The sequence below is a fragment of the Meriones unguiculatus genome, chromosome 16, assembly GCF_030254825.1.
Source record: "Meriones unguiculatus strain TT.TT164.6M chromosome 16, Bangor_MerUng_6.1, whole genome shotgun sequence".
Lineage (NCBI taxonomy): Eukaryota > Metazoa > Chordata > Mammalia > Rodentia > Muridae > Meriones > Meriones unguiculatus.
In genome coordinates this window covers 8,037,271-8,062,670 of record NC_083363.1, presented here as the reverse complement: position 1 = coordinate 8,062,670, position 25,400 = coordinate 8,037,271, and the positions used below count along the sequence as shown (strand labels likewise).

The window sequence follows — 25,400 nt, the reverse complement described above, 5'->3', positions numbered from 1 at the left end:
CCGGGGCCCCCCACATCGATTATTAATCAATAAAACGACTCAAAGTCTTGCCCATAAACTATCTGATGGAGGCACTTTCTCAGTTCAGGTTCCCTCTTTCCCAGGTGACTCTTCAAGTTGACAAAGCACGAACCAGCACAGATTTCAACCTTAAGTCCAGGCTGAACTAATCCCACTGCTTGTCACTCAGAGTTTTGCACACAGCAAGGCTGGGGGGGAAAATAGCTCAGTGGATAAAGAGCTAACCATGCAAGCATGAAGACCTGAGTGTGATCCTCAGAATCCACGTAAAAGGTGGGGGATGGTGGTACACTCCCGTGATCCCACTGCCGGGGGTGGAGCAGGGGCTGTGGAGACGAAACGACACAAAAGGTGGATGGTCAGGAACGACCCTGACATTGACTTCTGCCCTCCTCCAAGCTGGTCTTCTTGTGGCTGGCTCGCAGCGCCTCTAGGTTCTCCAAAGCCAAACTTGGTTCTGATTAGCAAAATGTGGCTTATTTTTGTGACAATGGTCCTAGGTGGTCATGGTCCAGGTGGGAGTTGGGGGAGGGTCTCTAGAGCTTGCAACAGAACCACCTGAGTGGGGCAGGCACATGGGAATTCAAAAAGCAGGAAACCCTAGGATCCTGACCCCATGCCACGACAGAATGCATTTTGGCCCCTCTGGAAGCACTGCTCCAAGGTCCAGTTCAGGGATGGTCCTGGAAGTCAGTAGCACTGGAACTCCTCTCTGGAAGGACCACTGTGACATTCACATTGGAAATGACTCGGGCAGTGTGATCCTTGCTCAATTTGCTGCTGGGGTCCCAAGAAGCAGAGCCATAGGAAGGAAGACAAGGATTGGGAGGTCTGTGGGAATAGTGGGCCTGTCTGAGAAAGACTCGGTGTCTAAGGAGTCTTCTGTCCTCTCAGCATCTGCTGGGGATTGAACCACTGCTGGGGGGGCCCCGGAGGGTGGGGGGCTGCACTGGGAGGAAGGGAGCAAGGACCCAACAGTGTGGCCTTCTCTCAGAGCTTCCAGAATGTCCTGCTGGCTGTCTTACCTGAGATCTAGTTTGCTTTCCTGTTGTTGTGATGAAACACTCAGACCAAACGCGGGAGTAAGGGGTCTGCTTGGCTTACACTTCCAGGTCACAGGTCATTAAAAGAATTCAGGGCAGGAAATGAAGCAGAAACCAAGGAAGAACACTGTTTACCAGGACCCTAACTGGCTCACACTCAACTAGATTTTTTTATAAATCTCAAGCCTTCGTTCCTAGGATTGCCGTCGCTCACATCAGTCATCAGTCAAGACACTCTTACCAAAGCAGTTCTTCTGCTGAGATTCTAGGTTATGTTAAGTCCTCAATAAAAACTAACCAGGATCTGGGCAGTGGTGGCTCAACGCCTTTAATCTCAGCACTTGGGAGGCAGAGGCAGGTGGATCTCTACGAGTTTGAGGCCAGCCTGGTCTACAAAGCAAGATCCAGGACAGTCAGGGCTACACAGAAAATCCTGTCTCAAAAAAACTAAAAACCAAACCAAACAAACAAAAAAGCAAACAAATTAACTAACTAATGAACTAACCGGGGAAAAAGACAAATGCTGAGCCCCAGTGAACATGGGCTTCTACTCAGGGGGGCCTCAGTCCTCCACTACTGGCACACTGGTCCCATGAGACCCCATGAACACCAGGCAGTGACAATTGGTTATTTCCTTCCACCATGTGGGTCCAAGGGGTCAAACTGCAGTCATCAGCTTTAGTTGCAGGCTACCCCCGGAGCCATCCTGTTGGCCCTAGCGCTACAGTTCAAGGCCTTCCTAGTTTGAGGCTTCCCAACACAGGATCCCCAGTGTTTGTTAGGCACAGGAGTCAGAACCACAGAAACGGCAGGTCTGTCACTGATGTCCACATCAGCTCAAGCAGAGGGCCCAGAAAGGGGCCAGCCAAGGCCCCAACACTACATCCCAGAGTACAGCAAGCTGATGTGCTCAGCCACCAGCTGGGTGTCCTGTCTCAGTCCCCAGAACGGAGTGTGGCCTTTCCTATCAGCCCCAGAAACCCACTTGCAGAATCTGTTTCATCCTCAGGAGAGACTCAGACAGCAATTGAGGACAAATCACCCACCGAGAAATGAAATACTTTCTTTGGATTTCTTAGCCAGAAGAGCAGAAGGCAGAGAATGTCTTAATGATCAAAAGAGGGCCTGGAGAGATGGCTCAGCAATGAAGAGCCCTGGCTGCTCTTGCAGAGGGCCTGGGTTTGGTCGACAACCCAACGGCAGCTCACAGCATTTGGAACTCCAGTTTTAGGAGAGCTGATGTCCTTTAGTGTTCTCACCCGGCACTGTATGCACATGGTACACACACACACACACACACACAGAGGCAAAGCACTCATAAATATAAAATATTTCTTTAAAAATAAAAAGGAAGTAATAACAGGATATGGTTATTCACACGGCTACATTTTCATTTTAAAACCACAGTGAAATAGAGGCGTTTTCCAAAATACTAAATTTGAGGTTTCCTTTTTATTTTATTTTATTTTTTTTTTGTTTGTTTGTTTTAGAGACAGGGTTTCTCTGAATAGCCTTGGCTGTTTGGGACTCTCTTTGTAGACAAGGTTGGCCTTGAACCCACAGGGATCTGTCTGCCTCTGCCTCCTGAGTGTTGGGGTTAAATGATGCACCACAGAGCCCTCCTGAAATTGAGTTTTCACTATAAGAACTTCAGAACTGGTTTGTTCACACTGAAGGAACCCTGGGTGGAAGCATTAACATCAGAACCATAAACCCAGTAGGGGGTAGTCCGGGGAGATGGCTCCACCCAGAAAGCACCTACTGTGCGAGTGCAAGGACCCGAGTTAGATCTTCAAAACTCACGTTTTAAAAATTTTAGGGCACTGAGGAGTCAGAGCCAGGTAGATCCTAGTGCTTGCTGGGCCCACTGGACTAGCCTACTTGGCAAATTCTGGGCCGTTGAGAGATCCTGTCTCAAAAAAGTGAGGTGGAGAGTGAGAGTTTTCAGTTTGAGGCTCAAGGGGGCACGGAGGCAGACTGCTGTTTGGGGTAAGAAATTGGCTAGAAGAGTCATTAACACCACAGACAGACAGATAGACAGACAGCAGTGGGGGCAGGGCTCTGCTGAAAGTTCAGGCTCGCATGGCAGAGGGGGGCCCCTTCTAACCAGTTTCGGAGGAAAGGGAGTTTCCAGGTGACACAATTGATGAGCGGTCCACAGCTCACCCTGCAGACTGCGAGTCTGAATCAGCCGTGAGCATGGGGCGGGGCGAAGGTTACAGTAGCTCTAGAAGTTAGTGTGACAGACTGCCACTGTCCAACTGAAAGGGAGGAGCTTTACAGAATGAGGTGGCCCTGGCTGACAGACAATTAGCTGTGTGAGCAGGGCTAACTTCTGAGTCAAGAGGGCCGATGCAGTGACCCGAATCCGTAGTCCTGACACGGTGGAAGCTCACGGTTAGTCTGAAGGAGGCAGAGCATCAGAAGGAAGAGGAGAGACTCAGAATCAGCTTGGTGGAAGGAGACACCAGCTCCCCGAGAGTTGTCCTCTGACCTCCACACGTGCTGTGGCACACACTCGACCCACACTCCGTGAGTTCATGGGCCATGAGCTCAAAAGTTTTAGCGCTCTGAAAACGTGGTCTCTTTTCTGTCACCTGTGGGGTCCAAGTGAAAGGCCAGTGGCTTCAACAATCACTAAACACTAACCCAGGCGCTCGCTCACCATGATTCCCTCCCTACCTGGAGGTGTTGCCTACATCAGGGGCTGTGAAATAGTGACAGATAGCTGAGCTGTGTGACTGCCAAATTTGATGATTTTCCTCCATTGATTGACTGGTAAATGTGTGTATGTGTGCAGGTCAGAAGACAACTTGTAGACGTCAACTCCCTCCTTCCATCGTGTGTCCTGGGGATTGAACTCAGGCTGTCAGGCTTAGCAGCAAGCATCTTTGTTGTCTGAACCACCTCGTTAGCCCCAAAGGTGGTGACTTCAAACGCCAGTGAAAAGCAAGTGATTGAAGACCAGTGGGCTTGTGGGTTTAGTTATGTGACTCTTTAGTTTCAAGATGGCCAATGATGTCACTCTGATATGGGTGACAAATTCGGAAATTCGGAGCTCCCAGAGGCTCCTCCTGCTGTCTCAGAGCTGGTGCCTTCAATGAATACTTTGTCTCTCACCCATCACTCCGAACCCCATGACCCTGCTGCCCTGGCTGTGTGCCCTGGGCCATACACGGAGCACTTGATGCTGTCTTCCAGCTGGGCTCTAGCAATTGGAGACAACAGGACGAGATAGTATTTGTATATGGCAGAAGATACTCCTTGGCCTGAGGTAGCCTAGTGGGCTCCCAGACAGGAAGATCTGACCACTAAGTTACAGCCATATGGGACTCTGCCAGGAGGAAGTGACCCATTTGAAAACAGTCTGCGTGGAAATCACATTAGAAGCCTAATAGTGAACTGAGTGACCCAGGAAAGGTTGAGAAGCAGCCTTGGGCACAGGTGTGAATGGTATATAAATTTGTGTGTGTGTATGTGTGTGTGTGTGTGTGTGTGTGTGTGTGTGTGAGAGAGAGAGAGAGAGAGAGAGAGAGAGAGAGAGAGAGAGAGAAGAGAAACAGAGAGACTGGCCTGGCCCAGAAAAGATCTTAGGCAAAGGAAAACTCTTGTCTCATAGCAGAGCCAAGGACTAGCAACATCATGGTGACCTCAGAAATGTGCCTGGATGCTTGTGCTTCCTCTCTGGGGGCCTTTGCCTGGAAAGAGAGTCCTCAGAGTAGCTGCTCTCCTCATGGGCCCTGCGGTCACTGTGGGCATCTGTCCTAGCACTGAGCTGCTGCATCTTGGAGGTATGGCCAGGACAGTTTCCAAAGCCTGCTTCCTAAGAGGGTTTTCTTATAAGGCAGACATTTTGAGGGGTGTACTCTCGAGGTGCCTGTATACCTGCATGGGTGATCCATGTGTGCTCGTGGCCATATGTACGTGTGAAGCTTCCCCGAGGTCCTGAAGGAGGCTGAGCTAATGTCGCTGCATTCATGTCACCTTGGAAGGACATAACCCGCAGCAGAAAGATACGCACGCCAGGCTGTTCCCCGGGACATTGCAATTCTTTCAATGCAGTTTATTTTTAGAAGACAGACACCAGAGAACTAGAGCATCTTTTGGGTTGTTCTAACAAGGCCTTTGCCCCAACCCCCTCTTTGGTGTTTTGAGATGTGGCCTCACATAGTCGACCATGGCATTACATGCATTATCCTGCTGCTTTAGCCTCCTGAGTGCTGTGATGGTCGGTGTGACTCGCTATGCCTGGTTTATGGGGTGCTGGGGATGGAGCCCAGGGCTTTGTGAACGTGGAGCTAACGCTCTACCAGCTGAGCTACAGCCCCAGCCAATTTCCCTTTTAATGGAGAAGGGGATCTTCGTTATCTCCACAGAACGAAGGTAGTTTTTACCAAAGTAGTTCAGGAAATGGGGAAGCTGACTTTGAAAAACATTCATCCTCCAACAGCTTTTAAATTTAAAAAAAAAAGATTTATTTTTATGCGTATGAATATTGTGACTGCATGTATGTCTCTGTGCATGCCTGGTCCCAAGGAGGCCAGAACAGGGCAATGGAATCCTCAGGAGTTATAGATGGCTGTGGGCTGTCGTGTGGGTGCTGGGCATCAGGCCTGTGTCCTCTGGAAGAGCTTTTAACTGCTGAGCCATCTCTCCAGCCTCCTCAACGGATTTTTAAAAAACCCAATATTGAGCCTTGAGTCCCTCTGTATTTCATAGGCTAGCTGAATTTCCTCTCTCTGCTGCTCAGAGGGAGACCCTGGGACCCTGGGTCAATGCTGCCAGCTTAAGGGCTTCAGAGAAGAGGCAGAGCCCAAGGGGATATAGGAGGGTGGCCTCGGGGAACAGGAAGCGCTTGAAGGTTGTCCCTCTTGGAAGTCTATGCAGAACAGAAAGAAAAAGAGGCAGAGTCACTTTTTCATATATTGTGGACATTTTATCCCTTGTTCACGACAGCATAATAAACAAGTATGATACGTATGCATTTTACCTGGAAAGTACCACCCATCAGGAGTGCCACGCTGCCTGAGGGATCTTTCACATGCTGTGGACAGAGAGAGCCTTGCATAGCCGTCGACACAGCCAGGCGGCAGATCCAGGCCAGGGAAGTGTAGCTTAGCTCCCAGACCTGGATGTCTTCCTAGAGCACAGACTCCCATCCTTACCACAGAAAGCTTGTGGATAGCAAACTTGTAAAAAGAAGTGTACAAAAGGAAACATCCGTGTAACACAGTTGCACCCTGTAGACAAAGCATCCCTTCGAGGCTGCCCACAGTCAGATATGGCAATTTCTCAGCGATAGGAAAAGAAGCCCAGATGTCCGCCCGCCCACGCAGCATTCGATCATTAAAGTCCATGATCTGTGTGGCTTCTGGTAAGAGCCGTTCCTGTAGTTCTAGGACTCGCTGGTACAGAAGCCAGGAGGTACAGGCCTTGAGGCAAGTCATGTTTGATTGTCACGTTACTACTCTGAGACAATAAATACAAGTAGAGCAGCTCGGCTCTTCATTGAATCAAGTAACTCCAGTTTAATAGAATACAAGTTAGTGCATTTCAGGTTCTCGTTCACAGTTCCGCTTCTGTCCCAACACTTTTGCAACAGAAAGAAACCAGTAAGCTGAGGAGAAAGAGAAAACTCCAGGTGACCTGTCTGTACAAAGTTCCCAGTTTCACAGGTCGCTTGCGTGTGAAGAAACCATGCCACCGTCTCCAGGGGCTCCTCAGAGTGCTCTGGTTGGTTGGTTTTGGGCGTGGTTTCTAAGAGTACCGCCGTTCCCCCGAATTAACTGATTCCAAAAGCCTGTAATAAACCTTGATTCATGTGTCCACCCTGTCAGCCAAGCAGATCACCCGGAGCCGGAACCTCCATTTTCAAATCCTGGCCCCTGTAGTGCAGGGATCTGGGACCTGAGTGTCAGCAGCCACCTGACAGCCCCGTTGGCAAGGCTCTGGACAAGGCCCGAGGCAGGTCAGGGGTGCCCTCACCCAGGCTCAGGTGCCTTTGGTTTGGGGCTGGCCCACAGGCCAGAGATGTTTCTAGAAAGAAGGCAGCAGGCAGCAGGTGTGCCATTCTAACCCTGAGCCTCATGACACTGCAGAGGGCTAGAAGCCACACCAAATGGCTAGCGCTAAGTCACATGCATCTAGCTAGTGGTTGGTCTATGTGTGGGACAAACAATTGAGGTGCAAGTCATCAGGGCCAGAAAGGCTACTTTTGGCTTGTCCTAGAAGGTCTCAGGCAGAGACAGGGCAACATGCAGGAAGAGCCACTTAATTCTTCATCCTGAACCAGACACAAATTGGTAGTCACGGTGGGTGTGGATACTCTCCTGACATCTCTTGAACTGCGGGTGAGTGTATCCCACTGCTGGGTCTAAACCCTGACTTTTCCTCAGGTGGTATGAAGGCTGGACTAGATAAGAGGAAGAAAACATCATCAGGGCAAGGTGCACAAGATGGGAGGGAGGGGCAGTCAAGGCATCTGTGAAGACACCTGCCTTGTTCCTACAAGAACATGTTGTTACATTGTTGCCAAGTATGTTATCAAGCAGCCTGCATATTCAGAGCTCATCTCTTTAATCAGATTGTTTCCTGAGGACAGGGCTTACAGCCTCATGGATACAGTCACCAAATACCCAGCAGGTGGCCTCATTCTCTGGGTTAAAGGTCTTGTCAAAAGAAGAGTGTCCCTGACCTCTGAACTGCCCACATTCTGACCTTCCTAGCTTGCTGCTCCTGCTTCTTGCAGGGTGGTCACTGATTGGGATGCTAGCACAAAGCCCTCAGAGAGGTGAGGAGGGAGGGAGGGAAGGGAAGGGAAGAGGGAGGAAGGAAGGAAGGAAGGAAGGAAGGAAGGAAGGAAGGAAGGAAGGAAGGAAGGAAGGAAGGAAGGAAGGAAGGAAGGAAGGGAGGAAGGAAGGGAGAGCAACACAGCCCCTAGATGCTCTTTGCAGGCAGTCAGGAGAATGGTAGCCACTGCTGAAATTCAACACAGCTTCAGAGGGGCCTGCATGAGGTACGTGGGTGTGGCCAGGGACCAGGGGTAGGAGACCACCTGGACAGTGCAAGGGTCTTTCAGGGAGATGACAGGCGCCCTCAAGTATCTGGCTCTTGGCCGTTGAATGGTAAGGAGACCATGTCCCAGGCTGAGCTGAACTTGTGGGGGCCCCTCTACTGGGGAACCTGAAGCAGAGCCAGTTTAGCAGTCCAGGCCCTTCCTCCCAAGGCCACCAACCAACCACTCCAGTTTCAGAATGCCTCTGGCTCCTGAGCCCACTGCTTCCAGCATGGGCTCCCTGAAGACTAGCAAGCTGCTTCAGCAGAACCTTCCTCTGAATCTGAGCATGACATCAGCCATGCCTATCAGTAGTAGGGTGTGAAGGAAAAAGAGAAAAAGCATTATTCTGAGATTTATTAATTTAATAGAAAAATCAAAGGGGCTCTCCTCCCCCTTTCCTTCTGAAGCAAATGAAAAGCAAAATCTGACCCCACCCCACCCCCCAAAAAAACCCCAAAAACCCACACCCACATTCCTAGTGTAGTTTTTATTGCTCTCAGAAGCGCTGTATTAGATGGTGAAGCAGGGGGAGGTCTAGGAGGGCAAAGCCTGCAGCTTGGATTCCCCAAATCATTCACAGACAGAACAGTCAGCTGACCTCAAAGGCTCAGGGTTTCTGTGGGAAGCCAGAGGCATTAGTGAAGTGGGTAGAGGCCTGAGCTTGCTTTTCCCAGGCCAGGTGCATGCAATGGCAGGGCCCACTGGCCTGTTTCCTTCTGGTTTGTGAGGGGACGGTGAATGGGGGAAGACAGAGACCTTAAGCAGACAGAAAGGCAGAAAGAAAACCCACCAGGGAGGGAGATGGCCCTCAGGAGTGCTCAAGATGGCTCACAGTTGGTAAAGGCCTGGGAAGGCAAGCCTTCAGCTGGAGGGGAAGAGACTCGGGGTCTCAGTTTGCCTGACTCGACCCTTCACCCTTACAAGCAGCCATGTGTCTTGCTGTCACCCAGGAGCAACAGGAGTGGTCCTCCACTGTGCGTGGACCTCAGAGGCCAGTAGCATCTTCTGTCACCAGGGACCATGCAGGCAGGCCCAGATCTGCTCTCAGGCTTCTCCAGGCCTCCTTCTTCCAGTGTACCCTACGAATCTTCTCTGCCTTTACTCTGAACTCTGGTTGCAGGATGCCAGATAAAATACCCGATTTTTCCTTGTTAGAAAACATGAAATGACTTTAAAAGAGCCAGTGTAGGTTCCAGACAGAAGGTACAAGTATATGATGGTATTTCCTGAGGACCTAGGTCTCCCAGAAACCAGGCAGGCCTTCCTGCACTGAGTGAGAAGGAAAATGCGCCTCCAGGGCCTGCCAAGGGGACCCTGGCAAGGCACCAAGTGCAGGCAGAGGACCCCTGTTCTCTGCCAGGACAGCCTATGTCACTGAGGTGGTATGGGGCAACAGTGGGTATGGTGGCCAGCCATGACACCTGCCTGGACAGAGGCAGAATAGGAAGAGGACAGGGAGAAGCTGTGAGCCAGCCACAGAACAACGTGTAAAAAGAAATTCTAATGCTAACCAGCACTAAAGGTGTCTGACTGAGAACAAGGAGGCCTGATAGTGACACCACCTCCTGAAGACTGGTCCAGGGGAATCCCCTGGGCTGGAACTCCCACCCCTCCCCCCCCCCCCGCCGTCCCCAGGCACCATGGCTCTGAGGTGTGGGGCCCGAGCGGTCTTCCCGTCTGGCCCTGCGCAGGACCATGGCCTGCTGGCTAGAGGAAGAGCGGGACCATGGAGCTGTATGAATTCAAGGATTCCACATTCTGCAGAGTTCTCGGGCGTTCGCTTTAAAAAGAGACTTAAGGTGCTTAGGCACGGCCCGCAGAGAGGCAGTGCCAATGGTGCTGCAGAGGATGGAGGGGTGGTCTTCAGCCCCCAGGCGGGGGGGGACGACAAAGGGGCCAGATCTACATTCACTGTGTGCTTATCTCTAAGAAGACTTCCTCCCCCCCCCCCCCCAGGCTAGAAGCGAAGGTGCCAAGCAGGGCAGGACAAATGAGCTCCACAGGACAAGGATCCAGCTGACCTGCCCCCATGAGGACAGTGGCACCCATGAAGAGCCAGTGTTCTGGGGTGCAGGGAGGGCACAAGGTTGAGGCCAGATTAAGTTCCCAAAATAACGGAAAAGAAACAAAAGCCTCATTCTACGTTTAAGAAGGGAGAGCAGCCAAGGCTGCCTCTTGGAGGTGGAGTTCTGAGGAGCCCACGGTCCCACCACCTCCCCCGCCCGCCTCTGTCCCCGCAGGGGCCGATGGGACCCCGCCAGTGCTGGCTGAGCATCTTCCCCTGGCAGGCTGAGTTCTTTGCTCTTGGCTCAAGTTCTGTTAATATTAGTCACCAGTTAATAAGAAAAATAGTCTCTAAGTGTCTCTTTCCCTCGCTCTTGTGTGTTCTGTTTTTAATTGAGTTAATTGGATACCGCGTCAGGTTATGGGTGTTCAATCACAGCATTAATTAGTCCTTTTTCTTAAGCTCTTGGTTGCCATAGCTGGAGCCTTTTTCTATCTCAGTCACTCCTATAAGTCTTCGTACTCCGAAGGAAGCTTTAAAGACAAGAGAGAGAAGAGGTCAGAGGTTAACCTCACAAAGGTACCCTCCCTGGCTTTGTACCCACCCCAACCCCTTCCTCACAACATGTGGCCACTCTAGTATGGGAAGCCCCCCTAGAGTGAAAGGAGGACACAGCCCCCATGGCCCCATGTTCAGGAGCCAGGGCCACTCAGTTCCCGGACCCAAGCTTCTGCCTCCCAGGGCCACCATGATGAGCCATCAGTCCTGAGCTAGATGGTGGCCCAGTGACCCCAGCATGTGAGCTGTGCACATCTGTGCTTTTTACCTGCTCCCACAAACCCCAGGAATGTCAGGATGAGGAGTGGGGATCCACTGGCAAAGACGCCCAGGACGAAGCTGAAGAGGGGGGAGAGGAGGATGGTGGCCCAGCACAGGAAGTTCAGCAGGGTCCATGGCCTTCGGGGGGGCTTGATCTGCTCCCCTGGGAACACACCATTCTGCTTGTACATCTCTTGCAGGGCATCCTGATAGTGAAGGGGAGAAGAGGAAGTTGAGATCGCCATGTATGACTCTGTGTCAGGAGAAAACTCAGCAATAAAAGGCACTCGGCCAAGACACTGGCCACAGAATAAAGCAGACAATGGCCCAGCATAATTCAGTTGCTTGTATAAAAGGCGTGTGATCTGGACCCAGAAAAGGAGTTAGCTAGGAAATGGCCAACTAAGCAAGCAAAGCTGCCAGTAGTCATGACTGGCTTATGGCTGGCTGGTGACCCCAATACTTATCAAAAAACAGGCAAGGGATAATAGCAAAGAACTGCTTGGGTCCTGGGCCTGGCCTCAGTCCACACCCCTATAGTCATGTGTATGCCCACAAGTCCTTTCACCTCTCCTGGCCACGGCACCCAGGGACCAAACTCAAGACATCAGACTTCAGGGCAAGCTCTTTCACCCAGGAAGGCATCTTGCTGATCCCACATCATTCCTGTTTTGTTTTCCTCCTCCTCTTCCTCCATTCTCTTTTTTCACCTTCAACCTTCTTTGATACAGGATCCCTGGCAACCCAGGTTGGTGTAGAACTCTTCATATATATAGTTGATGTTGGCCTTGAACTTCTGATCCTCCTAAAGGGCTAGGATGCTAGAATTACAGACATGAACTACCACTGGCTACATTTTCTTGAGGGGTACTATTCCAGGTGTATGTGTATTTCTCTACGACCTATCTAAAAATTTAATTGACGTAATTGTACATGTTTATGAATCACCGTTTCTCTCACACATGCTCGTGCGCACACACACACACACACACACACACACACACACACACACTATGTAAAGAACAGACTGGCAGCTCACTACTTCAGCCATTCCGCCATTTCTTTGTGTTGAGATTGATTAGTCTTCTCCACTGAAAAATCTGAAATACATAGTTGCTGCATGGTTGCCATCAGCCATAGTGAACAATCCTAACACCCCTGAGCCATAGGGTACCATGCCTATTAGCATCCTCTGCCCATGATCCCACCCTCCCAGCCTCTGGGCTCTGCTCTTCTACCCTTTGGCTTCCATCTGTAAGAGAGAGTGTGTGCTCTGGCCTCCTGCCCCTGGTATCCCTTCACTTCCATCCAGGCTGCTCCAAGTGGCATGAGTTTGTTAACCAGTGTTTATACACATCACAGTTTCCTTTTGTTTGTTTATTTTTAAGAGAAGGTTTTTCTGTGTAGCCCTGGTTGTCCTGAAACTTGCTCTGTGGACCAGGCTGGCCTTGAACTTCACAGAGATCCAACAGCCCGGGCCTCCCCAATGCCGAGATTAGAGGCGTGTGCCACCACCATTGCTTCATCATAGTTTCTTCATCCATCAGTGAAAAAGTGAATTCTGCAGTTTTGGTTCCCATGTACAGCACTGAAGTCATGCTGGCCGCACGCATCTTCAACAGGGCTTCAGGGTCTGATGCGAGTTCAGCTCCCAGGGTTTCTTTGGTTTTGCTTGAATTTCTCTTTCAGCTGTTTCATTTTTGCTATATGCAAACGATATTGGTTTTTGGACACTGGTTCTGTATCCTACAACTTTAGGGAATTTCCCAGTTCTAACATGTTAACAGTTTTGACATTTTTCTAAATATAAGGTCATGAGGTTTGCAAACAGGGATCCGACTAGTGTCCTTTCCAGCCTAGATACCCTCATCTTCTCTTGCTTTATGGCTCTGCTAAGGCTTCTAGTGCTGTGCTGAAGAAGGATGACTAGGCAGACAGACATGTGTTCTGGACCCCAGAAGAAACCCTTTCCTCAGGATGATAGGTCCGTGAGTCTGTGGCACGTGGCCTGAGCTGTGTGCAGTAGGAACCTTCTCTGTTGGGCGACTGTCATAAGGGTGTGGCAAAGTAGATGATGTACTTTACCCAGGTTTCCAAAGAGATGGGCAGGAAGCCAGCCGTACCTGGCCATGATTTTCATTTCCTGTTTGTTGGTTGTGTCTTGCTTTATTCTGTTACCACCAATTTCACCACTTTGTTAATCAGTATTGACCAGAGGCTTTGGTTTTCTTTCTTTCTTTCTATTTTTATTTTTTAAAGACAGGATCTCCCTATGTCATCCTGGCTGTCCTAGAACGTTGGCTTTGAACCTCAAACTCAGAGTTCTGCCTGCCTCTGCCTCTTGGGTGCTGGGATCAGAGGTGTGTGCCCCACTACACGTGGCACTTCCTTTTATAATTTATTTACATATTTTTATTTTATGTGCATTGGTGTTTTGCCTGCGTGTCTATGTGAGTGTGTTGGAATCCCTGGAATTTGAGTTACAGACAGTTGTGAGCTGCCATGTGGGTGCTGGGAATTGAACCTGGGTCCTCTGGAAGAGCAGACGCTGGTTTTAACTGCTGAGCCTCTCTCTAGCCCCTTTATTAGTATTCTTGAGGAAAGCGTATGATGTGCAGAAGGGGCCTGATACAAGGAAAGCACACACAGCACATGGCTCACAGCATGGATCTGCTGGCAGGCTGGCTTGTTCTCCACTAGCCCTGAGGTCTTTCCGCTGCCTTTTTCATTCTTTTGCGGGTCTTCTTGCTTTCCACTTTCATCCTTACACACTCAATTCTGTCTGCGTCTGCCATTTTTCAAGTTCCTCTGAGGGCTTTGGTGGTTGTGTCCGGCATTGCGAAGGGTTTGTTCTCTTGGGCATTTTGTCTTGTGGTAGCCTGCAGCTGGCTTTCAGCTGAGTCCCATCTGTGTAAACCCTGAGCTGTCTGCCTGTGGGGTCACCTCCCTGCAGCTGCGCACGGGTTTCCCTTGGCAGCCTGAGGAAACTGTCTGTGTAGCGTTTTCTCTTCTAGTATCTCCATCTTCTGGAGCCGTGTAGGTGGGCCCGGGAGGCACTCTTCAGCAAGGAGGGCAAGGTAGAGGGGGTCATGTTCAGCCTTCCCTAGCTGACTTCCTAGAAGGTCTGGCCTCGTGTGGGGCATGTGCCACCACCTGACTATCCTGAGTGGAGTCATAGCTCACCATCTGACCCCATGGAGGCTTACCCTCAAGACTGTGGACAGGGAGCAGCAAACACCAGCATCAGCACAGGACCCCCCCCCCAGCTCCGCATGCCTAGCTCCCCTCCCCACTTAATCTCTGCAGCTCTCTTACTTCCTTGGCATTTCATGGTACTTGGAAAGAACTTTGTTTGCTGCAGGCTTTTCTGGTCATCTGTTTCCAACAGTGCTAATGGACACATTGTTCAAAGAAGTGGGCTTGGGGTAAACATGCATTGTGGAGTGGGAACTGGACATGTGAGTCTCAGAGGCACCCTCAGATGTCTGCTGTGAGGACCCATGACAAAACACATTGTTGTAAATCTAGGGGTTACCCACGACATAACTCACTGTTGTAAATCTGGGGTACCCATGACATAACTCACTGTCGTAAATCTGGGCAATGTCTGTTACACATTTAAACTTTCTTTTATATATAAAAAAGGAACAAGATCACTTTCCCCTGGCAGGCCACAGGGGAAGACACACTCAGTCCTGATGCAACTTGATGAGCTAGGCTGGATTGGGGGAGAGGGAAAAGAGGAAGGGGAGGACTGGGAGGGGAGGAGGGATAGGGCTATAACAAGGATGTAAAGTGAATTAAAAAATTTCAAAAAGAAGATAGCAAATAAAGCCCTATAATCCACGAAATCAATTTTGCAAAGTATATACCAAAGATTATGCTAACAAACTGTAAAACGTACGTTTGGTTATAGCAATTTTGTAATAATAAATTTAGGGAAGGAAAAATAAAATGAGAAGCCCAATTTAAAAAAAAAATAAAAAGAAGAAGAAGAGGGACTGGAGGGATGGCTCAGAGGTTAAGAGCACTGGCTACTCTTCCAGAGGTCCTGAGTTCAATTCCCAGCAACCATGTGTTGGCTCACAACCATCTATAATGAGATCTAGTGCCCTCTTCTGGCAGTGCAGGTATACCTGCAGACAGAATACTAGAGATATAATAAACAAATAAACCTTTCAGCATTCACTCTCAAGTATTAAGAGAAAGAGAAGACTCTAATGCAGGTGAGGACTAGCAGGGCATGGTGCCCAAAGGGGAACCGTGTGGCACCTTCCTTATGCTCCTTACCACCCCAGCCTGCTTTGGAATTTGGACAGAGGCAAGCAAGAGCCTTTACCTTCTCCTGATACAGCTTGTGAAGCCACTGGGCTGCGCCGGTCTCATCTGATGGGATGTCTTCTAGGGGGAACCTCCTGTTGCATCAAGAAGATTAAGAGTAAAGTGGGTGAATGGACAGCATCTGCTCAAAGAGGGAAGCCAGTGACACGCAGGAGGCTGCAGGAGGCTCTACCTATCTTACTTTCTGAAACAAGCGGATAGCAAATTAAGTTCTTGACAGTCATCTGACAATGCCGGAACCTTCTGGGCATGGCCAGGGTGCCCCCCAAACAAGGGCTGAAAGATGCCTCTACGTCTGGGGACACTTGTGAGCCACTTGGCTGGCAGAGCATGACTCAACTTCCCCACAGGGTGATGGCAATGCCTTGGGTCTTCCTTTCCCAACACAGTCACTGTTGGAGATAATCACGACCAGGTGTTTTGTGGTGTTGATCTTGACCGTCACCTTCACTGGACTGAGGGAGACTAAGAGACGAATAAAGCACAGCTTTGGGCATGTCTGTGAGGGCGTTTCCAGTGTCCAGACGGGGCTCTGGCCTGGATCCATTGATGGATTTAGATTTTGAATAAACCACTGAGAGGCTCCGTACCTGGAAGGTGGGGGCCGCTGGACTGTGCCTTTGAAGGGCGTATATCACCCCATTCCTGTCATTCTCTCTGCTTCCTGGCCACCGTCATGGAAGCTGCTTGCTTCTGCCAAAATGCTCCCTGCCCATGACATCTGAATCTCACCTCAAGGCCACAAGGGAGCCAGGTGAGCATGTGCGGAACCCTGACACCAGCAGCTAAAGCGCGCCCTTCAAGTTGTTGATGCAAAAGGGAGCCACAAGAGGTGAAGTTCCCGAAAAGGAGGTAGAGAGGAACGGAGCGATCAATAGAGGTAGAAGGGAGGGGAAAATGAAGGGATGACTAGAGGGGGAAGATGGGAGGAAGGAGGGGAGAAAGGCAGGCAGAGGAGAGGGAGAGACAGAGATAGACAGGGACAGACCCTGCACCTGGGTTATAGACTCTCCAAGGGCAGATAACAAAGCTTAAAGGTCATGCAGAGTTGAAATGATGCAGACTACAGCCAGATTATCTTAAATTATGTTTAGTCTCTTTGGAAGGCACCCATTGCCCACCCTGTGTCTGACATAACATCCTGGCGACTATCAAAATCTTACGTAGTCTTAGCAGATCTAAGCTCCCACTAATCCAAAGGCTAAGATGCCATCAGTAGCACCTGAGGCCTATAGGAGAGGCCCCTTGCTGAAACCCACTTACCAGTGGCTCCTACCGATGCATTTCATCAGTACTTTATAACTTTCTTTGTTCTGCAATGATAACAGTCTCACATAACTACTCCTACGGTGGGAAACAGCATTTTGAGAAACTTCCGTATGTGGTTTGGGGCCATGGCTCCTACTCACACCTGATTCTAGAACAAACAGTCTCTTATTCCCTTTGAGGTGAGGAACGTTTCTGTGTCAATAACTTTCTTTTGTTAGACATGGAAGGTCACCGCTTCGAGACAAAACTACATGTCCCAAATAAAAAGGGTCCTAAAATTTGAGAAAATTCAATACCATCTTAAAATACATGTTTCCATGAGGACCCTGAGCTGTCTGCATCCCTAACTTGTGGGTCTGTTGGTAAACAAGCAGATGGCTGCCTAGCAACTATAGGTGGAGCCTTTTCCAATCACATGGCTCATGCTGTGAAAGTAAATCAGATTGAATAAAGAGGGTGTGACTGCACACAAAAGTTGGGCATGATGGCACACGCCTGTAATCCCAGCACTTGGGGAGGCAGAGGCAAATGGATCTCTGTGAGTTCGAGGCCAGCCTGGTCTACAGTGGTAACCCTGAAAAAAAAAATTAGAAATGCCATACCCATGCCCCTGAAGGTCACAGGGCAAGTCTGGGAGACTGAACTCTGACACACATCCTTGCCTTTGAGAAGCTCTGATGGCAACAAGCAACACTGCTCCCAGAAGGAACATCTCAAAATCTCATGGCTGAGAGGATGATGCTGAGCCATCTGTGAGGAGAGCCAGCTAGGACTCTTTCTAAATAAGATTTACTCTTAATAAGCCTTGTGTCATAAACTTTATAAAAAGCTAGACCCAAGCCAGGTGTGGTAGTGCATGCCTTTAATCCTGGCATTGGGAGGCAGAGGCAGGAGGATCTCTGAGTTTGAGATCAGCCTGGTCTACAATGTGAGTTCCAGGACAACCAGAGCTACACAAAGCTACACCATGTCTCAAGAAAAAAGAAAAGAAAAGAGAAGAGAAGAGAAGAGAAGAGAAGAGAAGAGAAGAGAAGAGAAGGAAGGAAGGAAGGAAGGAAGGAAGGAAGGAAGGAAGGAAGGAAGGAAGGGAAAGAGAGAGAGAGAAAGAAAGAAAGAAAGAAAGAAAGAAAGAAAGAAAGAAAGAAAGAAAGAAAGGAAGAAAAGAAAACAAAATCAAGACAAAACACAAGATCTAGAGCTGGGCATGGTGCACCCGCGTTTAATCCCAGGATTTGAGAGGCAGGGATGGGTTCATGACCATCCTGGTCTACATGTGAAGTTCCAGCCCAGCCAAGGCTCCCATCGAAGGAAAGAAAGCAAGCTAGATCTGGTGGCTCGTCCCTGTGATGCCAGCACTTGGGATGTGGCTGGAGCAAGAAGGTGAGGAGCTCCACGGCAGCTGAGCCAACAAGGCAGGCATCAGACTGGCAAGAACAACTCTCCCCAGGGGACCGCAGTACCTCCTGATGCCCAGGAGGTGGCACACAGGCTCACAAGGACTACGGTGATCTGTGCCATCCTCATGAGGACATGTCCCAAGTCCCCAGGGGACATCAGGAACCCTAGGCGCTCTGCAGCCTCTGCACACTGTGCTTTCGGGTGTGTCCCACACCCTGGTGCTCCCTTCGTTTCCCTACTCTGGTGCTTTGAAACCATCACATGGGGACACTTAAACGCAAGCACAGAGAATCTGTGATCACCAAGAGCACTGCTGAATGACTATTAGGAGGGTGGTGGGTCCGAGGTGGGTACAGTAGACTATTTAAAGTTCCCGAACAGCTAGCTTGCTTCATTTGCCTGTGGGGAAATGGAACCATGAATAAGGTGGAGATCGCTATGATGACTATGGCTCTGCTAAGGGGCTTGGATGGCCACCGTGGTGGCCCACAGCTCTTCCTTCAAGAGAGAAAAGCCATGTGAAAGCCTGAGACAGACCCATGCATTTATATAGAGGCCCCAAGGGGCTGTGGCTGTGTGGGCCACGCCTAGGGACCTTTCCACCTCAGCACACCACAGCACTGGGTAGAGCACAGGCCAGAGACGACATGACTCCACAGAGTGCCACTGCTAGCTCATGGCCACATCAAGGTGAGGGGCAACAGCATCTCAGTGGACAAAATATTTACATCTGTAGACGCTGGCCACTGTGTGGGGAGGATTTGCCACAGATGTCCCACATTCGGGAGGGAGGGTAGCAGGAGGAGGACCACAAGGCGCAGACCCATTTCATGCCTCTCCCTGGTGTGTGTGCGTGTGTGTGTGTGTGTGTGTGTGTGTACTACCACATATGTGTGCGCACTATGTACATTCCAAAGCAAGGTAAAAGATGAGAAGATAGATGTAAGTGGAGTCCTGCGGGCTTCCTGTTCATGGCAGCAGGAGCTTATTACCCTTCCCTGGAGCAACTCCAACATCTCAAGGCTAGCTGGCATGCCAGCACAGAGAACAGAGGTCCCCTAAGACTACGCACATGCAGGCCTGCCCCGTCACAGCCTCCAGAGTGCTGTCATCCTTGAGGGAGGCATAGGGGAAGGCCCTTGGCTATGACTGCAGGGCCATGCTAGATGGCGGGAAGAGCTTGTTAGTGCAAAGTTCATGGTCAAGAGCACACACCAGCTGAGGCCTCCACGAGCTCTAAGATGCCCGTTGACAGACAGCTGAATGTATCTATAGAATTAGCATTTCACAGAGGAAAGGGCAGGTGACCTTTTCCTAGTCACAACTGGGGGTCCAGGTGGGGGGCACTTCAGACTGACGGGTGACTGAGCAGCAAGGAGGGCTGGATGCGCGTGACCTGGCCACCCTGCCACAGTCTGGCTCTGTCCTAGGCAGGTAAGCCAGGGACAGGAGCACGGCCGGCCTCTGAGGGCGCTCACTTCTGGACATGGCTAGATTCTCAGACACTGTCATCTACCCTGATGCTATGATTTTACTCTCTGCTGTCTCTCAGAGATCATGCATTAGAACTTGGTCTCCCAGGATGTCCTGCTTTTTTTTTTTTTTTTTAATGAGACCCAGAGAGAGGTCCTAGGTCACTGCCATCCCTGGAAGGTCAGCACAGTGGGAGTTCAGGGTCACTGTCATTCCTGGAGGATCAGCACAGGGGGAGGCCCTAGGTCATGGCCATCCCTGGAGGGTCAGCACAGTGGGAGGTCCTAGGTCACTGTCATCCCTGGAGGGTCAGCACAGGGGGAGTTCAGGGTCACTGTCATTCCTGGAGGGTCAGCACAGTGGGAGGCCCTAGGTCATGGCCATCCCTGGAGGGTCAGCACAGGGGGAGGTCCTAGGTCACTGTCATTCCTGGAGGGTCAGCACAGGAGGAGGCCCTAGGTCATGGCCATCCCTGGAGAGGCCAGCACCCCAGCCCTTCCTCTTTTACCAACTAGCCCATCGCTATGTTCAGCCATGTGCCGTGTTCCTGCCATGATGTGCTGACCCCACGTGGACCACAAAGCAGCAGAGACTCAACCCTGAGCCTAAACAACGTCTCTTCTTCTTAAGGTGGTTGTCTCAGGTGTTAGCTAACGGTGATAGGAAGCTAACTGACATGCCTCGCCATGGAAGCCACCTACGGCTCAGGGCTAATCGCGATAGTCCCTTGTGGTCAACGGGGGGCTGGCCCCTTGCTGGAAGCTGAGCGCTATGAAGGAGAGGACCGTAGGCTCACTGGGTGCCTCCAACCCAGGGTGAGCTCCCAGGACAGGGTACAGGGTCCTGCACCTCTAGCTACCAAGCTGTTACAAAGTCCAGGCAGAAGAGGCCAACAAGCTTATTGCTTATGTCCACAGCCTTACTTCCGGAAGCCCCCTCACAGTGTAAACCAGCTCAAGTGCACTTAGAAGAATCAAGCACAGCTGTGGAGTGGACTGTTTCCTTAGGAGACACAGAGATGAACAGCACCTTGGCTATGGGCCCCCGGCCAACACCGAGACATGACTTTGTGTTCAAGAAGGCAGGCTGCTGCTGTGTGTGGTCTCAGGCCATTCTAATGGGTCCTGACCATGGCTGCACAGCTGGACAAGCAGGCCCTATGGGCACTGTCACCTGGGCTCTGAAAAGTAGGCAAGGCCTTCCCCAGTCAGAGCTTCCTGTCGATGGCCAGGCCACTATATCTAGAGGTTACCAAGCCAGATCGTAGCCATTTGGTGACAGCGCCACTCTACCTGTGGCTCCTCAGGAGATCCCACATCACTGTCTCTAAAGAGATCAAAGCTTATTGTTCAGTTGAGTTCACCAGATGGTGTGACTGCTGCCCAGGGGAGACCAACTGACCCTGGCTGGGTTTGGGAGTGAGCTTTCCTCAGAGAGACATGAACTGAGACTGACAGACACAGAGAGGGGTCCACTGGGACTGAGAGACAGCCAAGAAATGACCCTGCACTGGCCAGGGGAGACAGAGCTGGGGACACTGGGGGCTCCTGTATTGCCTTCCTGAGTCCCACAGCTCCGGAGTGCTGACAGCCCTGTGATGGGCGCTCACCTCACACACATGTCTGCCTCATATTTCTTTCCATAGAGGATCCCCAGCAGAGACGGGTTCTTGTTCCCTCTGAAGTTCAGCGTCACGTCGTAAATCGCTGCAACTGTGGGGAGGAGACGGGACCAGTGAGTGATGGACGACGGGAGGCCCTCTACAGCAGCGACATCACCACCAGACAGACAAGCCACTTTCACACTTGGGTCTGCCCCTGGCAGAGCATGGGCTGACGTCACTCCCCACTGTCTGCCGAGGACTCACACCCTCTCTACCGGTGGTTTGCCGTGGCCCAGTGCTCTTGGCCCCTTTCTGTGGCTTATGTAACCTTTCCAGGTGAACCAGACATCTTTTCTCTGGCAGTCTCCTTTATCATGTTTCACAGTATTCATATTTTACTAGTCTGACAGTTTCCCACTAAATAGCACTTCATCATCCCCAAAGACATTAAGGATCTTATAACATGTCAGTCCTGCTTCCTCGATTCTTCCCTGTGCTTTGGCTATATTTTACATTTTCATTTTTTTAAGTTTTTTTTTTTCTTTTTCAAGACAAAGTCTCATGTAGTCCAGGCTAGCCTCAAACTATGTTCCTGAGGATGACCTTAAATTTATAGAGCAGAAAATGATCTTCTGATTCTGAATCCACCTCCTGAGTGCTTTGACTATGGGCATATGCCACGATTCCTGGATTATGGGGTGCTGGAACAAAGGAGCTCATGTATATCTCAGGCAAATCCTTTAGCAACTGAATGACATCCTAGCCCCATTTCACTTCTTGCTGTACACAGTAGCCCAGAAGGCAGTGGTGGGCTCCACCTTCTCCCCACGGGCCCCAGTCTCCTACCTGTGCCCCGGAGGCATTGGACTGCAGTGGTAAAACCCTTGGTCCGGGGCAGCAGGTGGTACTTGAGTGGGGGCAGCCCCTTGGAGGCGGCCACCTCCATGCTGATGCGGTGCTTGGTCTCCGTGAAGCGTGTCCCTTCGCAGTACAGGAGAAACTAGGTGCAGAACGAACACAGGGTAGGGAGGGTTATTCCAAGACAGCAGGGACAGGACGGCCCTGCCATTCGAGGCCCGTAACGCCCCAGGTCTCACAAGCCACAGCAGCACAGCACACACTGCTGCCTCGGTGGAGAAAGAGCAGCACAGAGCCACGCAGCGACAAGGACAAGCATGTGGCGGCACTGGAACGATGCTTTAGTTTAGGGCTGCAATCTGCGCTCCAGTCACACAAATGCATGCATACAGAATGGTTTTCCTGAAAGAACTCTCCAGAAGAGAAAGCCGAAGAAGGTGCCTCTGGGCAGCAGCCTTTGAGCAGAGAATAGAAAGCACCTGCTGGCCCCAAACACGATGTGAGAAAGGTGAACTAAGAAGCCAGGTTTCCAAGAGTAGACAAGAGATGAGAAACGCTGTGTGGGGATGGCTCTCCCACCTCCTGGCACCACAGAGGGTGTGTGCCAGAGCTGGGCTTGTGGCAGAGGGGACAGTTAGAAGCTATGTCTTCGGACAGAGGCCAAGTCCGTAAGTCTGGGATGGTGCGTGTGTGTGTGTGTGTGTGTGTGTGCGCGCGCGCGTGCGTGTGCGTGCGTGCACGTGTGTGAGTGTTTAGGGTAGAGATCAAACCTACTCAGGGACTCAGAGACCCCCATGTCTCCCCCTCCTAAGTGCTGGGATTAGTCCTGTGCCCCACCACAGCCTGGCTTTTCTATTTGGGTTCTGGGCTCAAGCACGGGTTCTTACACTTGCGTGGCAAGCACTTTACCAAATGAGCCGTTTCCTCAGCCAAAGAGTTTACAGCCAACTTCCATGTTGGCTTCTAACAGCCTCCCCAACCCCCAAGGCAGCTCAGTAATTTCATGCAGCTTTCTCTAACACGGCACACAGGAAGACTGAGTTGCACCCACAAGCTACTGTCATGTCTCAGTACACGCAGCACACTCACCCACATGTACTCTGGGTAGTTAGCCAAGCGCTTCAGCCCCTCTATGACAGTGTCCCGGTCTTCTTCCCACTTCCTCTTGCAGAAGACGATCTCCAGGAAGTACCACGTCCAGCCGATGAGAGGCACGTACAGCAGCTCCCTCTTAGCCAGCACCTTGGAGCTCTGCAGGGGGCAGGGAGGCCAGTGGCACCTGTCAGAGGTGGGAGGACCCGGCCAGAAGCCCTCACAGACTTGCCAGGGGCTCAGGCCTTGCTTCTCCTGGTTCAAAGCATCCGTTCTAAATGGGACCCTGGCCTATAAGTGTGTGATCCTTGGATTGTCATCCCTCGGTGACACACAGGGGGCCACCCCGGAAATTATTCCAAAGCCCACCCTTGGGGAGAGGGCAGTGTAGCAGGAAATGGCGGATAGCAGCATCTCAGTTCCCTTCCTGACCTCCACTTTCCTGCCGTGGTTTAGGGGCTTTGGCTGCACTGAAATCCCTGGCCCTCTTAAGTGGAGTTTACATTCATCTGCGGCCACTCGGCTAACTGCAATTATTCAGTTGACCTTGAGTGGGGTCCTCTGGAAGGGGAAAGGTAGTGACAAGAAATGAAGTCACAGCTAGTCCCAAGAATAGGCAGGAAACTGCAGAGGGTGCCGTGAGAAGACACCCCTACCCTCAGCCACACTGCTCACCGGGAAGGGGCCCAGCCGAGAAAGCGCTAAGATCCAAGCCTCCAGAGTCTCCGGGGCTCCATACCCCAGCTGTCCTCCTGGGGCCCCATCCTGCCATCGACCCCCTGACCCCCTGACCCCATGGCTCACCCCCAGCACGCCAAAACGCTCGCACATGGTCCACCCACAGAGGAAGTCGATCTCGAAGTTGTGGTTGAGGATGACGACCACGTGCTCCTTCCCAAAGTGGTCCACGGTGGCCTGGTCGGTGAAGAGAGTGCACTCCGTGCAGGACCACCACTCCAGGAGCAGGACCAGCTCTGCGGGAGGGTGGGGTCAGCACTGCAACACGCCCGCCTGGGCTCCCCACCCTCACCCCCACCCCAGCGGTTCTCCACCAGTTCTCCCCCGGGAGGGGGCTCCGGGAGCGCGGCCTCAGACCCACTTTCATTTTCCCAGAGGGGAACTTTCTTGTAGAGGGCACGGGATGGTAAGCTTTCCCAGATCACAGCTGCATTTGTGTAACGGAAGCTGGGCGGGGGCAAACGGAAGAAGCAGGGCCCTGGAGATCTAAATGGATCGTGTCGCTTCAGTGCAACACCAGGCCGCTTCGATGGTGTCACATGACCACTAGAGCCTGCTTTGTGCGGAAGGATGGGAGCTGTGTCCTGGATGACAGGGAGGGAGAACACCCACAGGGCTGTGGAATTAACAGTTGGAAAGTGATGGTAAGGTGATGATTCTTTTGCCAACAACTTTCTTGTGTAATCGGTGGTCCATATTCAGTCTTGTCTACCCCAGACATGTGGAAGAGCTCATATGAGACCTGTTTCTGCCCAGGAGGCTGTAGGATCCCCAAAGGCACTAGGGGTACTATGGTCAAAAGCTCGGAGTATACTCAGTAGCTGACCTCAGCATCTCCAGAATGAGGAAGGTCACCAGAGCTCAGCCTCCCTCTGCCGGCAGCTCATAGGCCGGTGACAGGTTCGGGATAAACCATGACCATGGTATAACCTGTTTCCTCTGCAGGTTTAGGGTTTAGGGGGAGCGCGTGTTTACCTTCATAAGAAGGTCAGAGGCTGAAGGTTCCACGGAAAGAGCTTTTTCTGTGTTCACTCAGCACAGAATCTGAACATAAATGAATGGGGAGCACAGGGGACAGGGATCCCATGCACGCCATGGTCTGTGTGGGAGTCACACCCATTATGGCCAGGCATCTGAGGGTGGACCAGGATGTAACTGCCAAACGTAGGGTGGTCACAGGAAGTGCTGTACTCTGTCAACTGCTCCATTAGAGCCCCCCAGACACTCCCCAAATGAACTGCCCCCTGGGGATGGATCCAGGGAACACTGCCAGTTTCAAACACGGAGCCCACAAGTAGTGTAAGGCCCTGGGGGCACAGACGCTCCCAACGCGGTCCCAGATGAGGCGCCAAATGGTATAGCTGCTTCAGAGCACTGCAGAGGTGGGGCCCTTAGAGCTTTCCAAATACATGGCCAGAAGGGCATCCCAGGCATATGCCCGAGAGCCACACGCGTGTGCACAAGAACACCCGCAAGCAGGCTTGGCAGTGCCACTAGAGAGCAGTGATGGTCCTCACCAGACAGGCTACTGCCCAGACGGAAGGAAGTTCTGAACACCCAGAGAGTCCCCAGCGGCAAGCCCCCTCTTCCATCTCTGCTTGACGCCAGGGCCCTGCTAACTGGCTTCTCTGGCTCTCCTGGGGGTGTCAGTCAGGGACTCTCACGGGGACACCTCTGACTGTC

General features: G+C 51.4%; 1 protein-coding gene across 4 annotated transcripts in view; it reads right to left on the bottom strand.

Annotated features, from left to right (window-relative positions):
• Positions 1-6,568: 6,568 nt before the first annotated feature.
• Positions 6,569-25,400, bottom strand: part of Agpat3 (1-acylglycerol-3-phosphate O-acyltransferase 3) — an 83,864-nt gene continuing 65,032 nt past the window's right edge. For 3 of the 4 annotated variants that reach the window (XM_021649684.2, XM_060369238.1, XM_021649686.2), the window contains 7 exons: positions 23,784-23,953; positions 22,977-23,138; positions 21,876-22,029; positions 21,036-21,138; positions 15,285-15,360; positions 10,953-11,151; positions 6,569-10,659 (listed from right to left, as the gene is read on the bottom strand). In XM_021649684.2, the coding sequence (XP_021505359.1) occupies positions 10,571-10,659; positions 10,953-11,151; positions 15,285-15,360; positions 21,036-21,138; positions 21,876-22,029; positions 22,977-23,138; positions 23,784-23,953 (953 nt within the window). In that variant the 3' untranslated portion in view covers positions 6,569-10,570. Of the gene's footprint in view, positions 10,660-10,952; positions 11,152-15,284; positions 15,361-21,031; positions 21,139-21,875; positions 22,030-22,976; positions 23,139-23,783; positions 23,954-25,400 lie in introns of those variants that run through there. The other variant, XM_060369239.1, reaches the window with a different exon arrangement.